This window comes from Thamnophis sirtalis, unplaced genomic scaffold (genome assembly GCF_051295495.1).
Source record: "Thamnophis sirtalis isolate CommonGarterSnake01/CBP01778 unplaced genomic scaffold, rThaSir2_p1.2 scaffold_11, whole genome shotgun sequence".
NCBI classification, from domain to species: Eukaryota; Metazoa; Chordata; class Lepidosauria; order Squamata; family Natricidae; genus Thamnophis; species Thamnophis sirtalis.
Genome location: NW_028261391.1, coordinates 5,177,953 through 5,195,344, shown reverse-complemented (window position 1 = coordinate 5,195,344; position 17,392 = coordinate 5,177,953). Strand labels below are relative to the sequence as shown.

At 39.8% G+C, this 17,392-nt stretch overlaps 1 protein-coding gene across 1 annotated transcript in view; it reads right to left on the bottom strand.

The window, feature by feature from the left end:
* Nucleotides 1–17,183, bottom strand: part of LOC148043454 (cytochrome P450 2J2-like) — a 29,809-nt gene extending 12,626 nt beyond the window's left edge. Inside the window, exons 1-5 of the mRNA XM_087726099.1 lie at nt 16,979–17,183; nt 8,039–8,201; nt 4,878–5,027; nt 2,189–2,349; nt 1,099–1,272 (exon numbers count right to left, since the gene is read on the bottom strand). Of these exons, the coding sequence (XP_087582225.1) occupies nt 1,099–1,272; nt 2,189–2,349; nt 4,878–5,027; nt 8,039–8,201; nt 16,979–17,137 (807 nt within the window). The 5' untranslated portion in view covers nt 17,138–17,183. The remainder of the gene's footprint in view (nt 1–1,098; nt 1,273–2,188; nt 2,350–4,877; nt 5,028–8,038; nt 8,202–16,978) is intronic.
* Nucleotides 17,184–17,392: the final 209 nt, after the last annotated feature.

The window sequence follows — 17,392 nt, the reverse complement described above, 5'->3', positions numbered from 1 at the left end:
TGAATTTTGATCACGTGACCACGGGGATGCTGCAAAGGTTGTAAGTGTGAAAAACAGTCATAAGTCATTTTTAGACTGCCATTGTAACTTTAAACGGTCACTAAGTGAACTGTTGTAAGTTGAGAACTGTTGTAAGTTGTATTCTTTTCGAGGAGGGGAACTTGCTCTGGCCAACTCACTGCAGGACAACATGCCATAGCAACTTGCTGTGGGACAATTGAATAATTCTACTTAATTATTTAAAATAAAATTAAAATATTTTAATTTTTGCCATTCATATTTCACTCTCTCCTTCCTTTTGTATCCTTTAATGATTGTTGTCAGATTATTTGGCAGCGTGATAGTATTAGGAGATAAAACCTGGAGCATAACACAGCACAGAATCTTTATGCAACTAACAGCGGTTTATTTACAACTGTATACAGAAATATGCATGCAGGAGATAAATTCCTTACCATTCACTACAGACCCAAGGAGAGAACTGAATACAAGATGAGGGAGAGAAACTCTTCTCTAATAGCCACCTATATATGGACTTGTGTGGACTTCCCATCAGAGTCTGAAAGAGGCTATGCTTGTATTGCTGAATCATCCTCACTGAATCAGCTTTGCCTTACATTGCATTAGCTGATTACAGCTTACAACCTTTCATCAGCTGGCAGCTATTAAATCCTCAGTACTTTGACAATTGTGTTCTACCATTTCTTTGGTATTAGTGTAACTCTTGTCCAGCAGTGAGTTGTTCTGTGGTGAGATGACCATGGCAAGCTGTCCTGCAGCGAGTTAGCAGTGGCGAGTTAGCCAGGGGAATTGGCTGTGGCGAATTGTCATAGACCCTGGAGAAGAGCCCCTCCATTATGTCCAATAAACCCTATAGTGAGCCTTGATTTTTTTTATGCCCTGTATTTGAATTCCACAGCCATCACCTGTTGTCCATAACAATCCGCAGTCCCCAAATAATAAGAAAATTCTGAATGCATTCCATGAATACAAACTTCCAAATACATTTCGCATCATGATCCTAATGAAAAATGGGTGGCAGAACTTGATATGATAAACAAAAAAATAAATAAATGTATATGTAAATAAGCAAAGTACCTTTTCCATTTGTAGTAGATAGAAATCAATGAAATCCTGTGGCTCATGCAGAGAATGTTGCTTGTGCCTTTCTATTTCCTGCACTGCAAATGAAAGCATCGACTTGGCAGCGTCCAGACCTTTGTGGTGAGGCCCTGGAAGATGTTCCATCAACCACGGTAATGATTCATAAAGCTAAAAAAAAAAAAAAAAAACCCCATCACTTCATATTACCCTGTTTCCCCGAAAATAAGATTCATCCTGAAAATACAACCTATGGGCTACATGTGGCCCTCCGAAGCCATTAATCTGGCCTATGCAGGACCATGATGCTGCCCTGCCCACGTTGCCCAGCTCACCTTTCAGCCAAGTGCAGGACTTAACTTCGCAAACCCTGCGGGATGGAAATGAAAGGTAAGGCCAACAATTTTGGCCTGCAGAGACGTTCTGGAGGTTGGGGAGGTGAAAAACGGGATGCACAGATGCCTCAGGAGCCAAACAAATGGGCTAAGGTTAGGGTTTGTCACCCTAACCTCCCCCGTCTCCAGAAGATAGATAGATAGATAGATAGATAGATAGATAGATAGATAGATAGATAGATAGATAGATAGATAGATAGATAGATAGATAGAGAGATAGAGAGAGAGAGAGAGAGAGAGAGAGAGAGAGAGAGAGAGAGAGAGAGAGAGAGAGAGAGAGAGAGAGAGAGAGAGAGAGAAGGAGGGTGGGAGGGAGGGATATTTTTCAAGCTCTTTGGGGCTGAGAAGAATTGCTGCAAAACTGAGTTTCCTGAAGTGGACCACTAGACGCCTAAACAACTGAAAAAACGATCTAGTAAATAGAAAAGGCAACCAAAAGAGCAACATGCAAACAAAAGCAAATAAAACACCCCCAGGAACTAAACAAATTAAAGTTTAATTTGTGTGCATTGTTCAATGGACTGTTAAATTGGCCATGCCCATCTAGTCACATGACCATCTAGACATGCCCAGCCGGTCCAGCCCCCCAACACTCTGAGCGACCTTGAATTGGCCCTCTGTTTAAAAAGTTTAAGGACCCCTGTTCTAGGTGAATTAGAGATCAAGTTGTTGTAGTGTTAAAGATTACTCACCACATGAAGTTTTCCACCTGCTGCTCCTGCAAGGTTTTTTATGTCTCCAACCAACTTCCGGAAGCTTTGATCATGAAGTGCAAACTGGTATCCAATGCTAAAAGCACATATCACATTAACGACTGAATTGATCAGTGGAATTGAAGGATCAAATGGCTGCCCTGAAGATGAAAATATATATCATTAATTCAGCTTCCCCTGTTAATACTGAGAACTTGTAAAGAGAACTCAGGGACAACTGGAGTCTCAAGACAATTTATTTATTTTTATGGAAAGTCACACAAAATGCATCAATTTTCAGATAGAGACCATGAATTGCTACTTGCAAAGCAATTTATCACACAAGGGCCTAATTAACTAAAATAAGGTGACCAGACATCCCGATTTTGGCGGGAGAGTCACGATTTATAACAATTTGTCCCGTGTCCCAGGGCTTTTTTAAAAAGTCCCGATTTTCTGGCTTCATGTTGAAAGCCCAGTGGATTTGCTTAAGAAATCCTAACCGGGGCAAGACAAAAGAAACTCTGTCTAAACCCTCTCTATGTCTCAGTACTTTCATTGAAGATAAAACGTTAAAGCAAGAAAACGGACCCCCACCCATTTTACTTACTTTTATAAGAAAAGATGACCCAATACCATAGAGCTCCAGGAAATACTTGGCTAGGGAAGTCGTGAGTGTTCCTTCCTGGATTTTCCAGAGGGGAGGGGCATGGAGGTTGGAGGTCGGCTCGTGTGGAAAAAATGGTGGCAAAGTTTCTTTGAAAAATATTTCCCTGACTAATTTCACCATTTTAATTTGCTCAGTTCTTTGTATTAACAACTACATCATTCTGGATTGACTTGGAGTGCAAGCCTGCTGGTAAGTGAGCTGGGTTTTTTTCTTTTATTTTTTTAATGTATTTTAAAATATTATTTATTGTGCATAGGATTTTTTAAAATAGTTTTATTCTGTGTGGATTCTTTTTTTAAATTGTCTTAGACTATTTAAAAAAAGATTCTGTCCAAAATAAATTGAAGTGAAACCATTTTAAAAAATTCTATGCACAATACTTTGAAATATATTGTGCATAGAATTTTTTAAAAATAGTTTTACTTAAATTTATTCTGTGTGGAATAGTTTGAAATGTTTTACTTCAATTTATTCTGTGTGGATTCTTTTTTTAAATTGTCTTAGACTATTTAAAAAAAGATTCTATCCAAAATACAAAATACCAGCTGCAGTTATTCACTTAAGAACTGTGGCAAGAAAGTGGTATAGTGACCAAAGTTACAATGGCATTGAAAAAAGTGACTGATGACCATTTTTCACACTTAGCGACCATTTTCACACTTAGCGATTGTTGCAGCATCCTCATGGTCACGCGATCAAAATTTTGATGTTTGACAACAGATTCGTATTTATGATGGTTTCATGTCTTGGGGTCATATAATCACCTTTTGACAAAGTCAAATGGGGAAACCAGATTCACTTATGTTACTAACTTATCAGCTGCATTTATTCACTTAAGAACTGTGGCAAGAAAGGTGATATAGTGACCAAAGTTACAATGGCTTTGAAAAAAGTGACTGATGACCATTTTTCACACTTAGCGACCATTTTCACACTTAGCAACCGTTGCAACATCCTTATGGTCACGCGATCAAAAATTTGATGTTTGGCAACAGTTACAATTTATATTTGTAAATTGTAGTTATGTTGAAATAAAAAAATATTACAATACTATTTTTGCGTTGTATGAAAATTTTCGTTGCTCCGTATAAAAATTTTAATCAACACCCCCCCCCCGGTCAAAGGTGTCCCTCTTTACCAATCTGAAAAACTGGTCACCTTAAACTAAAATCATATCCACCTAGGTGTTTGCTACACACCCATCCCATCATGGAGCTGGCAGGAAATCGTGCCATTGTAAATATGGTGCCCACCCTTATTAAAATCCGGAATAAATCAGTCTGCTGCTGCCCATACAGCTCTTACCTTTAACCCTCCAAGGTCTGTGATTGGCATTCCTTCAGTTAAAATTCCAGACCTGACAAATTGTACACAGAATATGAAGGGTCTCCCTTCCAACTGCCACGCATAACTGCATTTTTGCATAATTGCACTGATGATGATATCATTTTTTTTCAGCTTGCTGCAGCTTGTCCTCTTCTATTTCTTTCACAATTGGCTTATCCATAGTGACACAATTTTCATGGCGTTTTGATAAAGGTCCCCTTCTCCTCAGATATGCTTATATTCAAGTAGATACAGAATACATACCGTATTGTTCGGAGTATAATATGCACCTTTCCCCCCCAAAAAAGAGGCTGAAAATCTGGATGCGTCTTATACACTGAATACAGCATTTTTTGCCTCCTGAAACCCTACCTCCATCACCAAAATGGCCGTGCATAGCTTGTAGGAGGCTTCCAGAGAGCTTCTGGGGGCTGGGGAGGGCAGAAATGAGGGAAAAAAGGCCCATTTTTTGCTCAGGTTTGCCCCCCAACCCACAGGAACACTCTACAACCTCCTAAGGGCTGTTCATGCCCTTTTTTTGAAAATGAAAATGGGTTTAGTTGTTTCTATTATTATTGCCTTCTGTGCCTGCTCTTCATCCTGGTGTCTTTGCTTTATGGAGTCAATCTTGCTTTATTTGACAGAGACCCAATTAGTTACCCTATGAGCTCTTTCATTGCTAATGTTACCTACCTTCTGTACATGCAAACATTTCTGTAAGTTGCTCGACATTTTCTTTAATCTGATGTTCAATAATATTATTGCCTAGTGCCAGCAGCCGCAAAGAAGCATTACCAATCTGTCGCTGCTTCTTCCAGATATTACCATTTGCAAACGCAATACCTGAAGACATAATAAATCAAGGAGAAATTATTAATGATTACGTTCGTTTTTGTTTGTTTGTTTTTAAAAAGGACAAATTAGCATATTAGAAGTAACCATCGTTGTGACAGGTCATACCTGATTGTACAATAGCAATAGCTCTTAGACTCATATATATCCCTTCATAGGGCTTTATAGCCAAGCGGTTTATAGACCCAACAATCTAGGTCTTCATTTTACTGACTTCAGAAGGATGGAAGGCTGAGACAACCATTAGGCGAATAAGATCGAACTGCTGGCAATCAACAGAATTAGCTTGCAATATTCCATCTAATCACTGCACCACCACAGCTCTTGCATAGATGTATGTATGTATGCATCAGTGGTGGGTTTCAACTTTTTTTAGAACCTCTTCTGTAGGTGTGGTCTACTTTGTGAGAGTGTCCTGCCAGCCATGTGACCGAGTGGGAGTGGCTTGCCAGCCATGTGACCAAATGGGAGTGGCTTGGCAGTCATGTGACTGGGTGGGCGTGGCCAATTTGTAAAATGTGATGCAACTCACTTAACAACACTCTTGCTTAGCAACCAAAATGTTGGCTCAGGAACTTTGGCATTTGAAACACGCAAGTCTTAAAGCTGTCAAGTTACAAGACCCCTGCACTCCTAACCCTTTAGAAAAAAAACCCAGGGATATTCAAACTTGACTGTCACGAAGTTTTTTTGTTTTGCCAGCTGTGCTTATATTCTAAAGATATACGGTAGGCTGATTCTTCTCTGTGAGCATACTACACATGTCTCTTTTGCCTTTCTCTTTTTCCTTCTGTTTGCCTGCCATGAGGAGGCAGGTTAGGAACTTTACCAGAATGTAGTTATTAGCCAGTAAGTTTGTTTGTTATTTATTTTACAATGAAAATATGTTTCATAGAACATACCTCAGGTTTAATGTTCTTAATCATAAAGTATGCTCCAAGGAAAAACCACGATTCACCCCTCATCAAACACAGGGCTGAATTTACAACCCTCACATTGACAGCTTTAAGATTTTAAGATTTAGATAGGATTCTTAGAGGCGGACAGGGCGATTGGTGAGCCAGCCAATCAGTGAGCGGCGGGCAGGGCAAGCATGGTGCGGACAGGCGGGTGGAGGGAGGTGGAACTGGTTCTAAATGGCACGGTAGATTTGTGGAACCTCTTCTATAGAACAGGTTAGAACTGGCAGGAACCCACCCATATGTATGTATGTATGTAAATTTCAATAAAAGATAATCATATTTTGCTATAATCACCCTGCATAATCTCCATGTACAGATGATTCTGTCAGAAGATGCAATAATAGCAAGTCTTCGGGGCCATAGATTTATCTTTCCATTATTGACTAATCTCTTGGTATCAATAAGGCCACAGAGAATCCATTGGTTGTTTTTTTTCAAACAAAGCTGATACTTTCCTGGAGGAAATCTATATGCGCATAAGAGTCAACATCAATTTGATAAACGAAATGATCAAGTTGATGCTCTTGGATAATCTGGTTTTCATTTCTTATATGGAAAAAGTAGATGTAAGCAATGTTTATATGTTAAATTAATTAATAGATGGAAATGATACCTTTGCTGTCATTCTCCATATATTTGTCTGAGGTAACTCAATGGCAGTATTTGTATGAACAGTATTTATGCATTGATAACCAGTTTGAATGTGTGACTTTTTCATTCCCAGAAACACATAGTGCAATCTCTAAAGGTTTTGAAGCAATTTTGTTCATTCTGGTCGGTTCAAACTCTGAGAGGCTCTGTTTGACTCTGTGCTCTGTTTGGCCTTGCAAAACTAATTGGCAATTAGGTCTCTGGCAGCATTTCAAGGGAGATAAAGGTGGGTGCTTATCAGCATTACTCTGAAAGACTGTGGCAGATTTCTGTTGGACTCTTCACAGACTGGTTGTGAATCATTACGGGCTGTGAATGACCATAATTCACAGTCATTTAAATAAAAGAGGGTTTTGGGACTAAGTGGGTGATTTATGCTTTATGAGGAAGCCTAGGTCAGGGCAGAAGTGACCTTGAGAGAACTATGCAAAAACAACGCAAACATTCACTAAGACAATGAGATCATTATGATAATATTCAGAAGTAGATCAGGCAAACACCTTCCTCACTGACTGAAAAGGAGGGAAGTATAGTATAATCAGATTTACAAGATTCTATTATTTATTCCAATAGATTATAGATTTGCTCTTAAAGTAGAGTTGATACTGATTTATCTATCAGAATAACGGAAGGGACCTTGGAGATCTTCTAATCCAACCTCCTGCTCAGGTAGGAGACCTTATACCACTTGAGACAAATGGCTGTCCAGTCTCTTCTTAAAAGCCTCCAGTAATGGGGCACCCACAACTTCTGAAGGCAAGTCATTCCACTGGTTGATTGTTCTCATTTTCAGGAAATTTCTCCTTAGTTCTAGGTTGCTTCTCTCCTTGGCTAATTTCCATCCATTGTTTCTTGTTATGCCTTCTGGTGCTTTAAAAAATAGATCTCATCTTTGTGGTAGCCACTCAAATATTGGACACTGCTATCATATCAACCCTAGTCCTTCTTTTTACTAGAGTAAAGGTAAAGGTAAAGGTTCCCCTTGCACATATGTGCTAGGGACAGTGCTCATCTCCGTTTCAAAGCCGAAGAGTCAGTGCTGTCCAAAGACGTCTCTGTGGTCATGTGGCCGGCATGATTCAATGCCAAAGGTGCACGGAACACTGTTACCTTCCCACCAAAGTAGTCCCTACTTTTCTACTTGAATTTTTTTACGTGCTTTCAAACTGCTAGATTGGCAGAAGCTGGGACAAGTAACGGGAGCTCACTCCATTACGCGGTGCTAGGGATTCAAACCCACCTGACTTTTGACCTTTCTGATAAACAAGCTGTCTTAGCCATTGAACCACCACATCCCATTTACTAGAGTAGACATACCATATTCCTGCAATCTTTTTAGTAGGGCTGGCATAAACAGAATGCTGACATTCCTTACTTTCTGCAACTTACCTCTTCCTTTTCCTTGGACTGAAAAGAAAGCAGGTTCAGCCCGACCTCCAAATTCTCCTCCATATTTAAACAAACCTTCTTTTATGGCTTTGAATCCAGACAGCACTATTATAGCTTGATTCCCCAACCAAAATGTGTATACATTTCCATATTTCCTGGCCAGCTGTGAAGTAAATCGGAAACAGGAAGAAAAATTCACAATTAAATAAAACAAATATAACTTTGGTGCCATCCACTTTTTTCTATTCTCCAATTCAGATAATTATTTTCATATTCAATTTTCCCCACCCTTAAGAGTTTTGTTTCTCCCCCCTAAAATTCTGATACTTTATTAGAAAATAAATATGGACTATTAGAGGGGAAAGAAGTACCATGTTTTTCAGAGTATAAGATGCACCTTAGTTTTGGGGGAGGAAAATAAGAAGAAATTTAAATCTGCCTCTGCCTACCAGCATCCATGGTATTCAGCTGACATATGGTGACAAGGTCAGCCAATGAATAGACATAGCAACTTAATCAGCCAATAAGGGCTGTTTGGACTCTGAAATTTGCTGGGTGAGCAACAAAGAGACAGGAAAGAGACAGGCTTAGCCAACAACTGAAAGTGAAACTGGTTGTGTTTTGCTTGTATTTAGTGCTATCTTGGAAAAACTGAATTGGTAAAGTATTGTATATTATCATTATTATTATTATTTTGAATCCTGCTGAATCAGTTACTGTGTTTTCTGAATGTGATTACTGCTGCAAACTCTGACCAGCCAGGTCAGCTTTAGCACTTATCGCAGCCTGATTCAGCACAGCTGATTGGCGGCTGGATCAGACTGCCAGAATACCCCTCAATCAACTGTTCCAGGCAGCAGGGATTGCCACAATCCATTGCTGCCTCCATGCCTTGTGTTTTTGGCCACTGGTGAGGGTGGATGGGGCTACATTCAGTGTATAAGATGCACTCAAATTTTCACCCTCTTTTTTTGGGGGGGAAAGGTGTGTCTTATACTCCAAAGAATACAGTAGATTTTTAAAAAATGTCTATGTAATTCCAAAGGTATATTCCGGTATCTTAATAGACTCAGTGAAAGGATAGACTATTAACCGTATCTTGATGACAGGAATGAATAACATTATCCTTTATCAATCTTTTCTTTCTCTGTCAGTTGTGCTTTTTCCACTTCTTTTATCATAAGAGAGTTTTGAAAGTCTTTTGGCATAAGAAGTAGAAGGGAGGTAGAAAAGATGGTAGTTATTTATTTTTTATTTTATTTTATTTGGTTTGTCAAGCATGTATGAGAAAACAAGTATAAATATGAATATAACATATAAATCTATAAGCAGGTATAAGTATATACATAAGAAAGGAGTACAAATAAATGGGGTCAGTAGGACAGGGACAGTAGGCACGCTAGCGCATTTATGCACACCCCCTTTACGGATCTCTTAGGAATGGGGTGAGGCCCACGGTAGACAGTTTAAGGTTGAAGCTGTGGGGGGTTTGAGGATGTAGCAACAGAGTCAGTTAGCGCATTCCAGGCGTTGACCATTCTGTTGCTGAAGTCGTATTTTCTGCAATCGAGTTTGGAGCAGTTTACTTTGAGTTAGTATCTATTGTTTGCCCATGTAATATTACGGTTGAAGCTGAAGGAGTCACTGACAGGTAGGACATTGCAGCAGACAATTTTGTGTACTAAGCTTAGGTCAGACCACCGTAGGTGGCAGAGTTCTAGGTCAGTGATGGCAAACCTTTTTTGGCTGAAGTCAGCATGCACGCTGGCCAGCTGACAGGGCATTGCCTCGGGCATCGCCCATGACAAATGGCTCTGAATGCCACCTGTGGCACACATGCCATAGGTTCACCATCCATCACGGTTCTAGGTTATCCAGGTCCAAAATTTCAAGTCTGGTGGCATAAGGGTATTCTATTGCGGGAAGAATAGTGGAGTACTCTTCTCATGAAATATCTCTGGACTCGCTCAATTGTATTAATGTCTGTTATACTGACATTATGTAGAATTTTCAAACACTTCACATTAAAAACAATTTGCCACATTCTAAGCCTAAGGAAAGCTGTTCAAAGATTTGGGCTAAGTTGAATTTTAAATGAAGGCTTAAGCATTGGGAAGTGATTGGATAGGCAAGTGGACTTTAACAATCATACTGCCAGCCCCTTTGATATAATTGAAAGACAAACACAGAAAGTCCTCTTCTTGTTTTTCTGAATCAGGTATATGGATTTGATCCAAGTAAGATTTATTTTCAGTTTCCCCAGATTTTAAAAAAAAACATTTTTATTAAATGTATTTGCTACCCATCTCATATCCAATGATTCTGGGTGGGTTACAACATAAAAAAATCCCCAAAATGTTAAAATTATTGATAATAAAAAACAGCAGATAAAAACATTAACAGCAAAATTTTTCGGGCTCTGAACCAGTAGTAATGCTGGCAAGAACCCACGCCTGGTGGCGGTGGTCATCTGTGAATCACTTTTGGCCTTCAAGGACCTTGCTCCCCAGGATCTGGCTGTGAGACCCTAAAGCTGGGCTCCTCGGATCAGTCAGGATTGTTGCCACTGTACCAACCTCCCTGCTGCTGCATGACCACCATCGCCCGGAGTCCTTCGGGAGTGGGCGGCACACAAGACCAATAAACTCAACTCAACTCAACTCAACCTCTCTGCCTGAGCTGCTAGAGGCCATCTCAGGGTTGGCACTGGAGTATCCCAGGCTTATGGTCCTGGGGGATTTCAATCTGTCATTTCTGTGTAAAACCTTGGAAGTGGCCCAGGCATTCATGGCCTCCATGAAGGCCATATGCCTATCCCAAATCATCTTGCTCCTGACTTGGGACAGTGGTCACATGCCAGATAAGATCTTCTTGTCCAAGCAATGGCAATGTGATCTGATGGTGGAATCTGTTGCTATCTGCCCACTCGTGGTCACATTGTGCTCTGGTATCCTTGAGATTCTCTTACATCACTTCCCTTTCCAGGGAGGCTTGGGCCCATTTAAGCAGTCCACTCTGATGACCGATGGACCCAAAATACATTCAAGGGGGAACTGGGGGATATCCCTTGGTGCACAGTCTTGCTGAAGCTTTGGATAGGATCCTGGAACCAAAGCATCACCAAGGCTTTGGATAGGATCAAGCCTGTGTAGCCTCTCTTGACCCATCTCACTCTGACATTCTGCACTTCACAGAGGAGCTGCAGATTCTGAAAAGGGCTAAGAGATGTGTAGCGTGTTGCTGGGGGAAAACAAAGGATGAATAGAACCAGACATAATTTAGAACTGCTATTAAGGTCTAATTCATGGAGGTAAGAGCGGTGAAACACTATTATTTCTGTTAGGAATGTAGTCTAACAGTTGGGTTAGCAATATATAAGCCATGATAGTGTATCTTTAAGTACTGCTGTAAATGTGATTGGTTGCTGTTACCTCAAGCAGACATAAGATGGAGCCAGAATGACTGTTAGCTCTCTGATTGTTAGATGCTGATCGTTGGATACTGCTTGTAGAGATATTGTGTATTGCTCAGCGTGAATTACTGTGAGTTTTGCTACTGTTAGCGACTTTGTGTGCTGAACTGATTATATGATACTGGACTGTGTTTGATGGATCACTCCTTAACTGAGACATTGATGACTGACTGTCTTAACCGTGTATGAATTGGATTCTGCATACCTCTATTTTCCACAGAAGTGAAATACTATCTGTTTTAGAATTCAGTGCCTCCGTATGCTGGTTTATCCATTCTTCTACACCACTCTCACTACGCTTCTCTGCACCCACTCGTTCTCCTAACAGGGAGCTTACCTAACAATTTCTCCATCCTTATTGCATCTGTAGAATGTTTCCAGGCAGCCTTCTTCAGGATCACATGATCTTTCCTGGGACAGGAAAGCTCAGATAATCATGTTCAGGGCCCAGGCAAGAGTCCTGCAAGGAATGAACTGCAGCCACAGACCTTATCAGTTCCTTGAGATAATTGCAAGCCCGTCAGCTCCCAGCTGAAAGGCTGTAAATTAAGTTCTGGCAAGGTAGTCTTCGTTGCACGAAATGCAATGAGCAAAAATCTCCAGAAATAGGAACGGTTATGGGATAGAAACAACATTAGTCGCACTTGTAAATGATATCTGATAAGAACGGGCTGGGTCAGGCCAGGCCAGGAATCCATGAAGCACACCTTCTCTGTATGGGTGCATCCCTTTCATGGAATATCATGCCATATGCCACACTTCCTAAATATTGGATGGCCCCGTTGCTGTCTTGATGTTTTGGCTTTTTCCTCAAACACTGTGGCCTTACTCTCAGAAGTTATGAGCTGTTTTTATCCCTTATCCGAAGCCACTTCATGTTTGTGAAATAATAACCCTTTGATTGGCTTCAGTTTGGAAGGGTGGGCTAGAATTTGACTGTTTTGATCAGCCCATCAGATCAGGGAGTGTGAACTTTTTTTTGAGGATTAGGATTGGATTGGATTTATTAAATTTATAGGCCGCCCAATCCCAAAGGACTCCGGGCGGCTTACAGAAATAAATTTTAAAAGAAGGGTTAAAAAAACAAACAAAGAAAAGCAGATTAAAAGAAACACATCATGCACCCAGTCTAATCGGGGCTGGACCTCAGTCGAGAGGTCAACAGCCCCAGGCCTGCTGGAATAGCCAGGTTTTGATAGCCTTTCGGAAGACCATAAGAGTGGGTAGGAGCCGGATCTCTGCGGGTAGTTCATTCCATAGGGTTGGAGCGGCTTCAGAGAAGGCCCTCCCCCGGGCCTTAGGGTTAGGGTTAGGGTTAAAACAAGCTTTGCATTCTTAAATGTTACAGAAAAACAATGCGAGAGGCCAATCTGGATGGGTATCCATGAAACGTGACCTCCTTGGGGTGAAGAAGTTTGTGACTACCATCACTGGATATGTTTATCCAAGGTTCAAGGTGCAAATGTAAGAAAAAGTGGGAGATAATTCTCCTCAAACTGAATGGCATAGGCCAAATTTAGGGAAGAGGATTGTTGGCAAAAAAAAAAAAAGAAGGAAATGGGTTAGTTGCAGAGTAAATGTCCTCTCTGGGCTGCTGGCAACTGCTCAGTTCCAACTCCCGTTCTCTTGAGATAGTGCATGCACACACTAGCAGGCTCAGGGGCAACATGTTGCAGGAGAAAGTACAGCCTGCTGTGTCTGCTAGAGGTAGGGGACATGGAAATAACACAGAACACACAACTTCTGCCTCCCCTGCCTTGTTCTGAACATCCTGTGAGTCTTCAAAAGCTGGGTGTAGAGACATGCCTCCTCATGACATTCAGTTGGTATAAATACTTCCTCCTTTTTTCCCCATTCCAGTCTGGAAGGAATACTAGTAGAATAAGGCATCAGGGGTTAAGAAGGAGCTTCTCCTTTATAAAATGTGCTTTGTGTGATCCAAGACACCAAGCTGAGGGGAATAGCCAACATTTTAGAAGATAGGCTCAATATCCACAAGGACATTGAAAGACTTAAGCATTGGGCCATATCCAATAAAAGTCAATTCAATGATGAGAAAAGTAAGGTTTTATACTTAGGTAAGAAAAACCAAATGCACAGGTATAGCTCAGGAGGTACCTGGCTCAACAGCAATAACTGTGAGAGGGATCTGGGAATCCTAGTGGCAAATCACTTAAATATGACCTAGCAGTGTGTCACAGTCCCCAAAATAGCCAATGAAATCCTACTTTAGATCAATAGAGGGATACTAGCAAAATCACATGAAGTGTAGTATCACTTTAAAGTGCACTGCTAAGGCCACTCTTGGAATGCCACGTCTATTTTCGGTCACCATAATACAAAAAGTTGCTGAGACTCTAGAAAAAGAGAAGAAGAACAAAGATGAGGAGGGAACTGGAGGCTAAAATATATGATGAATGGTACCAGGGATTGAGTATAGCTAATCTAATGAAGAAAAGGACTGGGGGGGTGGGGAATGACATGATAATTGTCTTCCAATACTTGAGGGATTGTCACATAGTAGATGGGGGCTCCATTCATTTTCCAGAGCATCTGAGGACAGGACAAAAAAAAAAAAACAGATGAAAACTGATTAAAGAGCAACCCAATATAGAACTAAGGATAAATTTTCCCACAGTGAGAAAAAAATAATCGGTGGAAGAGCTTGCCTTCAGAAGTTGTGGGTGCTCCATCACTGGAGGTTTTTAAAAAGAGATTGGACAGTCATTTGTCTGAAATGGTACAGGATCTCCTGCTTCAGCAGGGGGTTGGACTAGATGATCTCCAAAGTCCCTTCCAACTTCTTGTCCTGTGTTCTGTACATGTATGGCTTGACTGTATTGTAGTTTTCAGAAGCCTTGACTTTATTACGATCTTGATTCATTACGAATTATGAGCACAACAGTTGTAAGACTGAGATGGAATATTATATAAATTCCATAAATCAACATCTTATTGCAAACCTGTGCCTATTTGTCAGAGTGTGTGCAGTGTGACTACTATTTTGAGGCAACTCAGGAGCAAAATATAGTACACAGAGGTTTTGTCTTTCAAAACAGTGGATTTATCTATAAGGCATATATACATATATACACATAAGCATTAGGCAAATCATCAATCTTCAACTATAACATAGAGGCATCACACAGATAACTACAATGGAGATAGAACATAAGGAGAGGGAGAGACGCCCTCATATGGCCTCTCTTATATAGACAGCTTCTTAAGGTAGCATTAGCCCTGCTCACTCATTTTCACTTCATCATCTCGGTTTACAGCCTTACAGCAGCTGGTCACCTATTAAATCATCATTACCTTAACACTATTTTCTTCCAGTAGGAGGATAATTAAGTTCTTTTCAACTCTCATATTCTGTAAGTGCTTCAAGAGGATCAGCTTCTGACTGGTTGCGTGCTGACTCCTGAGCTACCAACACCTAGTATAGCCTGATCTAAACCAACCTCTATGCGTTTCCACACAGTTTTTATTCCCACCCCTAAATTGGCTGCGCTCACACTGCCCACAAATTCCCTCACTTTAATCCACCTAGATATTCAAGTAATTAAACCATGGTTCCTTCCATATGGACATAGGAAGAATAGGCAAAAAATAATATTCAATTTTTTATCTGAGATGAAAGGTAAGGACTCTGACCAAAATACAATAACCCTAACCTTTATCTTGAGGAAAAAGGGGAAAACTCTGAGGATCATGGAAATGGGATTTTATGGGAGAACCCAATAAGAAATCCACTCATGAGAGAGGCTTTGGAAGAACTATTACACAATTCCGCTTATGGCTCTAAGATGAAGAAATAAAACATTACTGGTAATTATCTTAATCATTTTAGCTTACACAGCCACTCACAAAATCCATTTCATTGCTAAGGCAGAAAGTCATGATGTGCAGTGGTATATGTGGAGAGAGCTTTAGTTGGATGTGTGAAGGAAGTTGACAACTTCTTTATTGGAATTATAGTTCTACCATTGACGGCATTTTTTTTTAAAGATTTGCTATTTTTCTGATGCTTGTTTTTCTGGAAGTAAACCTCTTGAATTCAGGGAGTCGGCAGTAAGTAATTCTATGGCTGGCTAATCTGCTAAATTAAAAATAATTACTTTCTTGAGGTGGAATAGAAGGAGAAAACCTATGATGTTTTGAGTATTGTTAGTATTTTTCTGAAGTTCTTACATATCGTTTGAAGTAAATTGTCAATGAATGTATAAACACTGCACAAAGAAGTTACATTGGCCCTTTTCTTTAAAGACACCAAAGTTTCAAAGAAATTAGAAAATGCAATGATTAGAAAAACATGTTGATTGTCATTTGGAAATTTTTGAATAAAGGGAAGCATGAAGAGTTGACCTGTGACTTCTACAAGATTGAGTCTATATATTTCAGCACCGATGAATGCAATTTTATGGGGTACCTCAACATAAACAGAGGTCAGAGCTCACTTCTAAGTGATACTGGTTTAGAGAGACAAATTTCATCTGTATACATTCACAACCTAAGTATATAATATATATTCATATGGCTTTAAGCACAAGCAATTCTTGAACAATATCAGATGTGTAAGTCCATAAAGGTTGCCTGCCCCAACTTAAGAGGAATGCTCTATCACTTTAATTAGCTTACAGTTTTAATCATGATAAAGAGACGCTTTCATTTCATCTGAGCTACATTGGTTAGAGTGCACTACTCCAGGCTATTTCTGCTGACCACCAGCTGCCAACACTTTGGCAGATGGAATCACACCAGGCTCAAGGATGATTCACCCTTCCAAGATTGGTAAAATGTGGACCCAGATTGTTGTGGGCAATGTGCTGAGTCTGTAAATCACTTAGAGAGGGCTATAAAGCACTTCGAAGTGGTATATAAGTCTAACTGCTATTGCTATTTTATTTCCTTGGCACAGTTTTGTTTATCTTTGAGTTACTATTATCCTATTTTACATGAGACACTAAATAAAGTTTGTAATTTGCTTTGCTACATATTTACCCTTATTTTTATTATAGCAAGCTATTTTTTTAACCTTGGGAATGTTTTAGCCAATAGAAACGAGATTATGCTTATCTCTCTCTAATAGATGTGTAGCACTGAAAGGAACCGCTGAATATAATGCTAAGTTCACAAATCTAAATTAAGGGAATTCCCCAAAAGATGGCTGTCCAGCTTCTGGTAACCACATCTTGAAATCCGTTCTCAAATTGCCTTTAAAATTAGGAACTGTTTTCTAAAATTCAAATGGATTCTGCATTCCTGGATCTCAACCCAACTCTAAAAAGCTGAGAAGTACATCTTAACTTTGATCAGCATCGTTCTCATTCATCAAGTTATTACAATATTAATACAGTGTCAGAATCTTTTACTAGCAAACCAACTTGGGAGATCATCAGAGGCGAAAGAAAATAAAGTAGAATTGATTTGGTTAATTAATTATTGGATCTATTCTGAGAAATAAATACCTTCCTCAAAATGTCTTCATTATTTGTTGTCTTCACAGTCCATACATTTCCAATGATTGGAAAAGAAAGAGGACCTGGTGGGAAGTGTCTCCGGGACCACCAGTGTTTCAAGGAGAGCAGAATCAGCAGAGAAAGTAAAATTATTGATATTTCTATCATGCTGTCTTTTCTTCTTGTCGGTTCCTGGATTCTTTCTAATATACTGAGAGGAACTGGGTTCCCTCTTATTACTTGATTGCCTTATAAATGACTTGATGATGGTATCTTCCTACATGCTCATTCCTTGTCCTATGGATTTGGTTATTGGAAAACAATTAATGATGAAGATTGAGATAATGATAAAGAGCACCAAATGGGTTCAGGACTGACGCAATTGATTGGATTCAGATTTCACATTTGTTTACTCATCCAGTT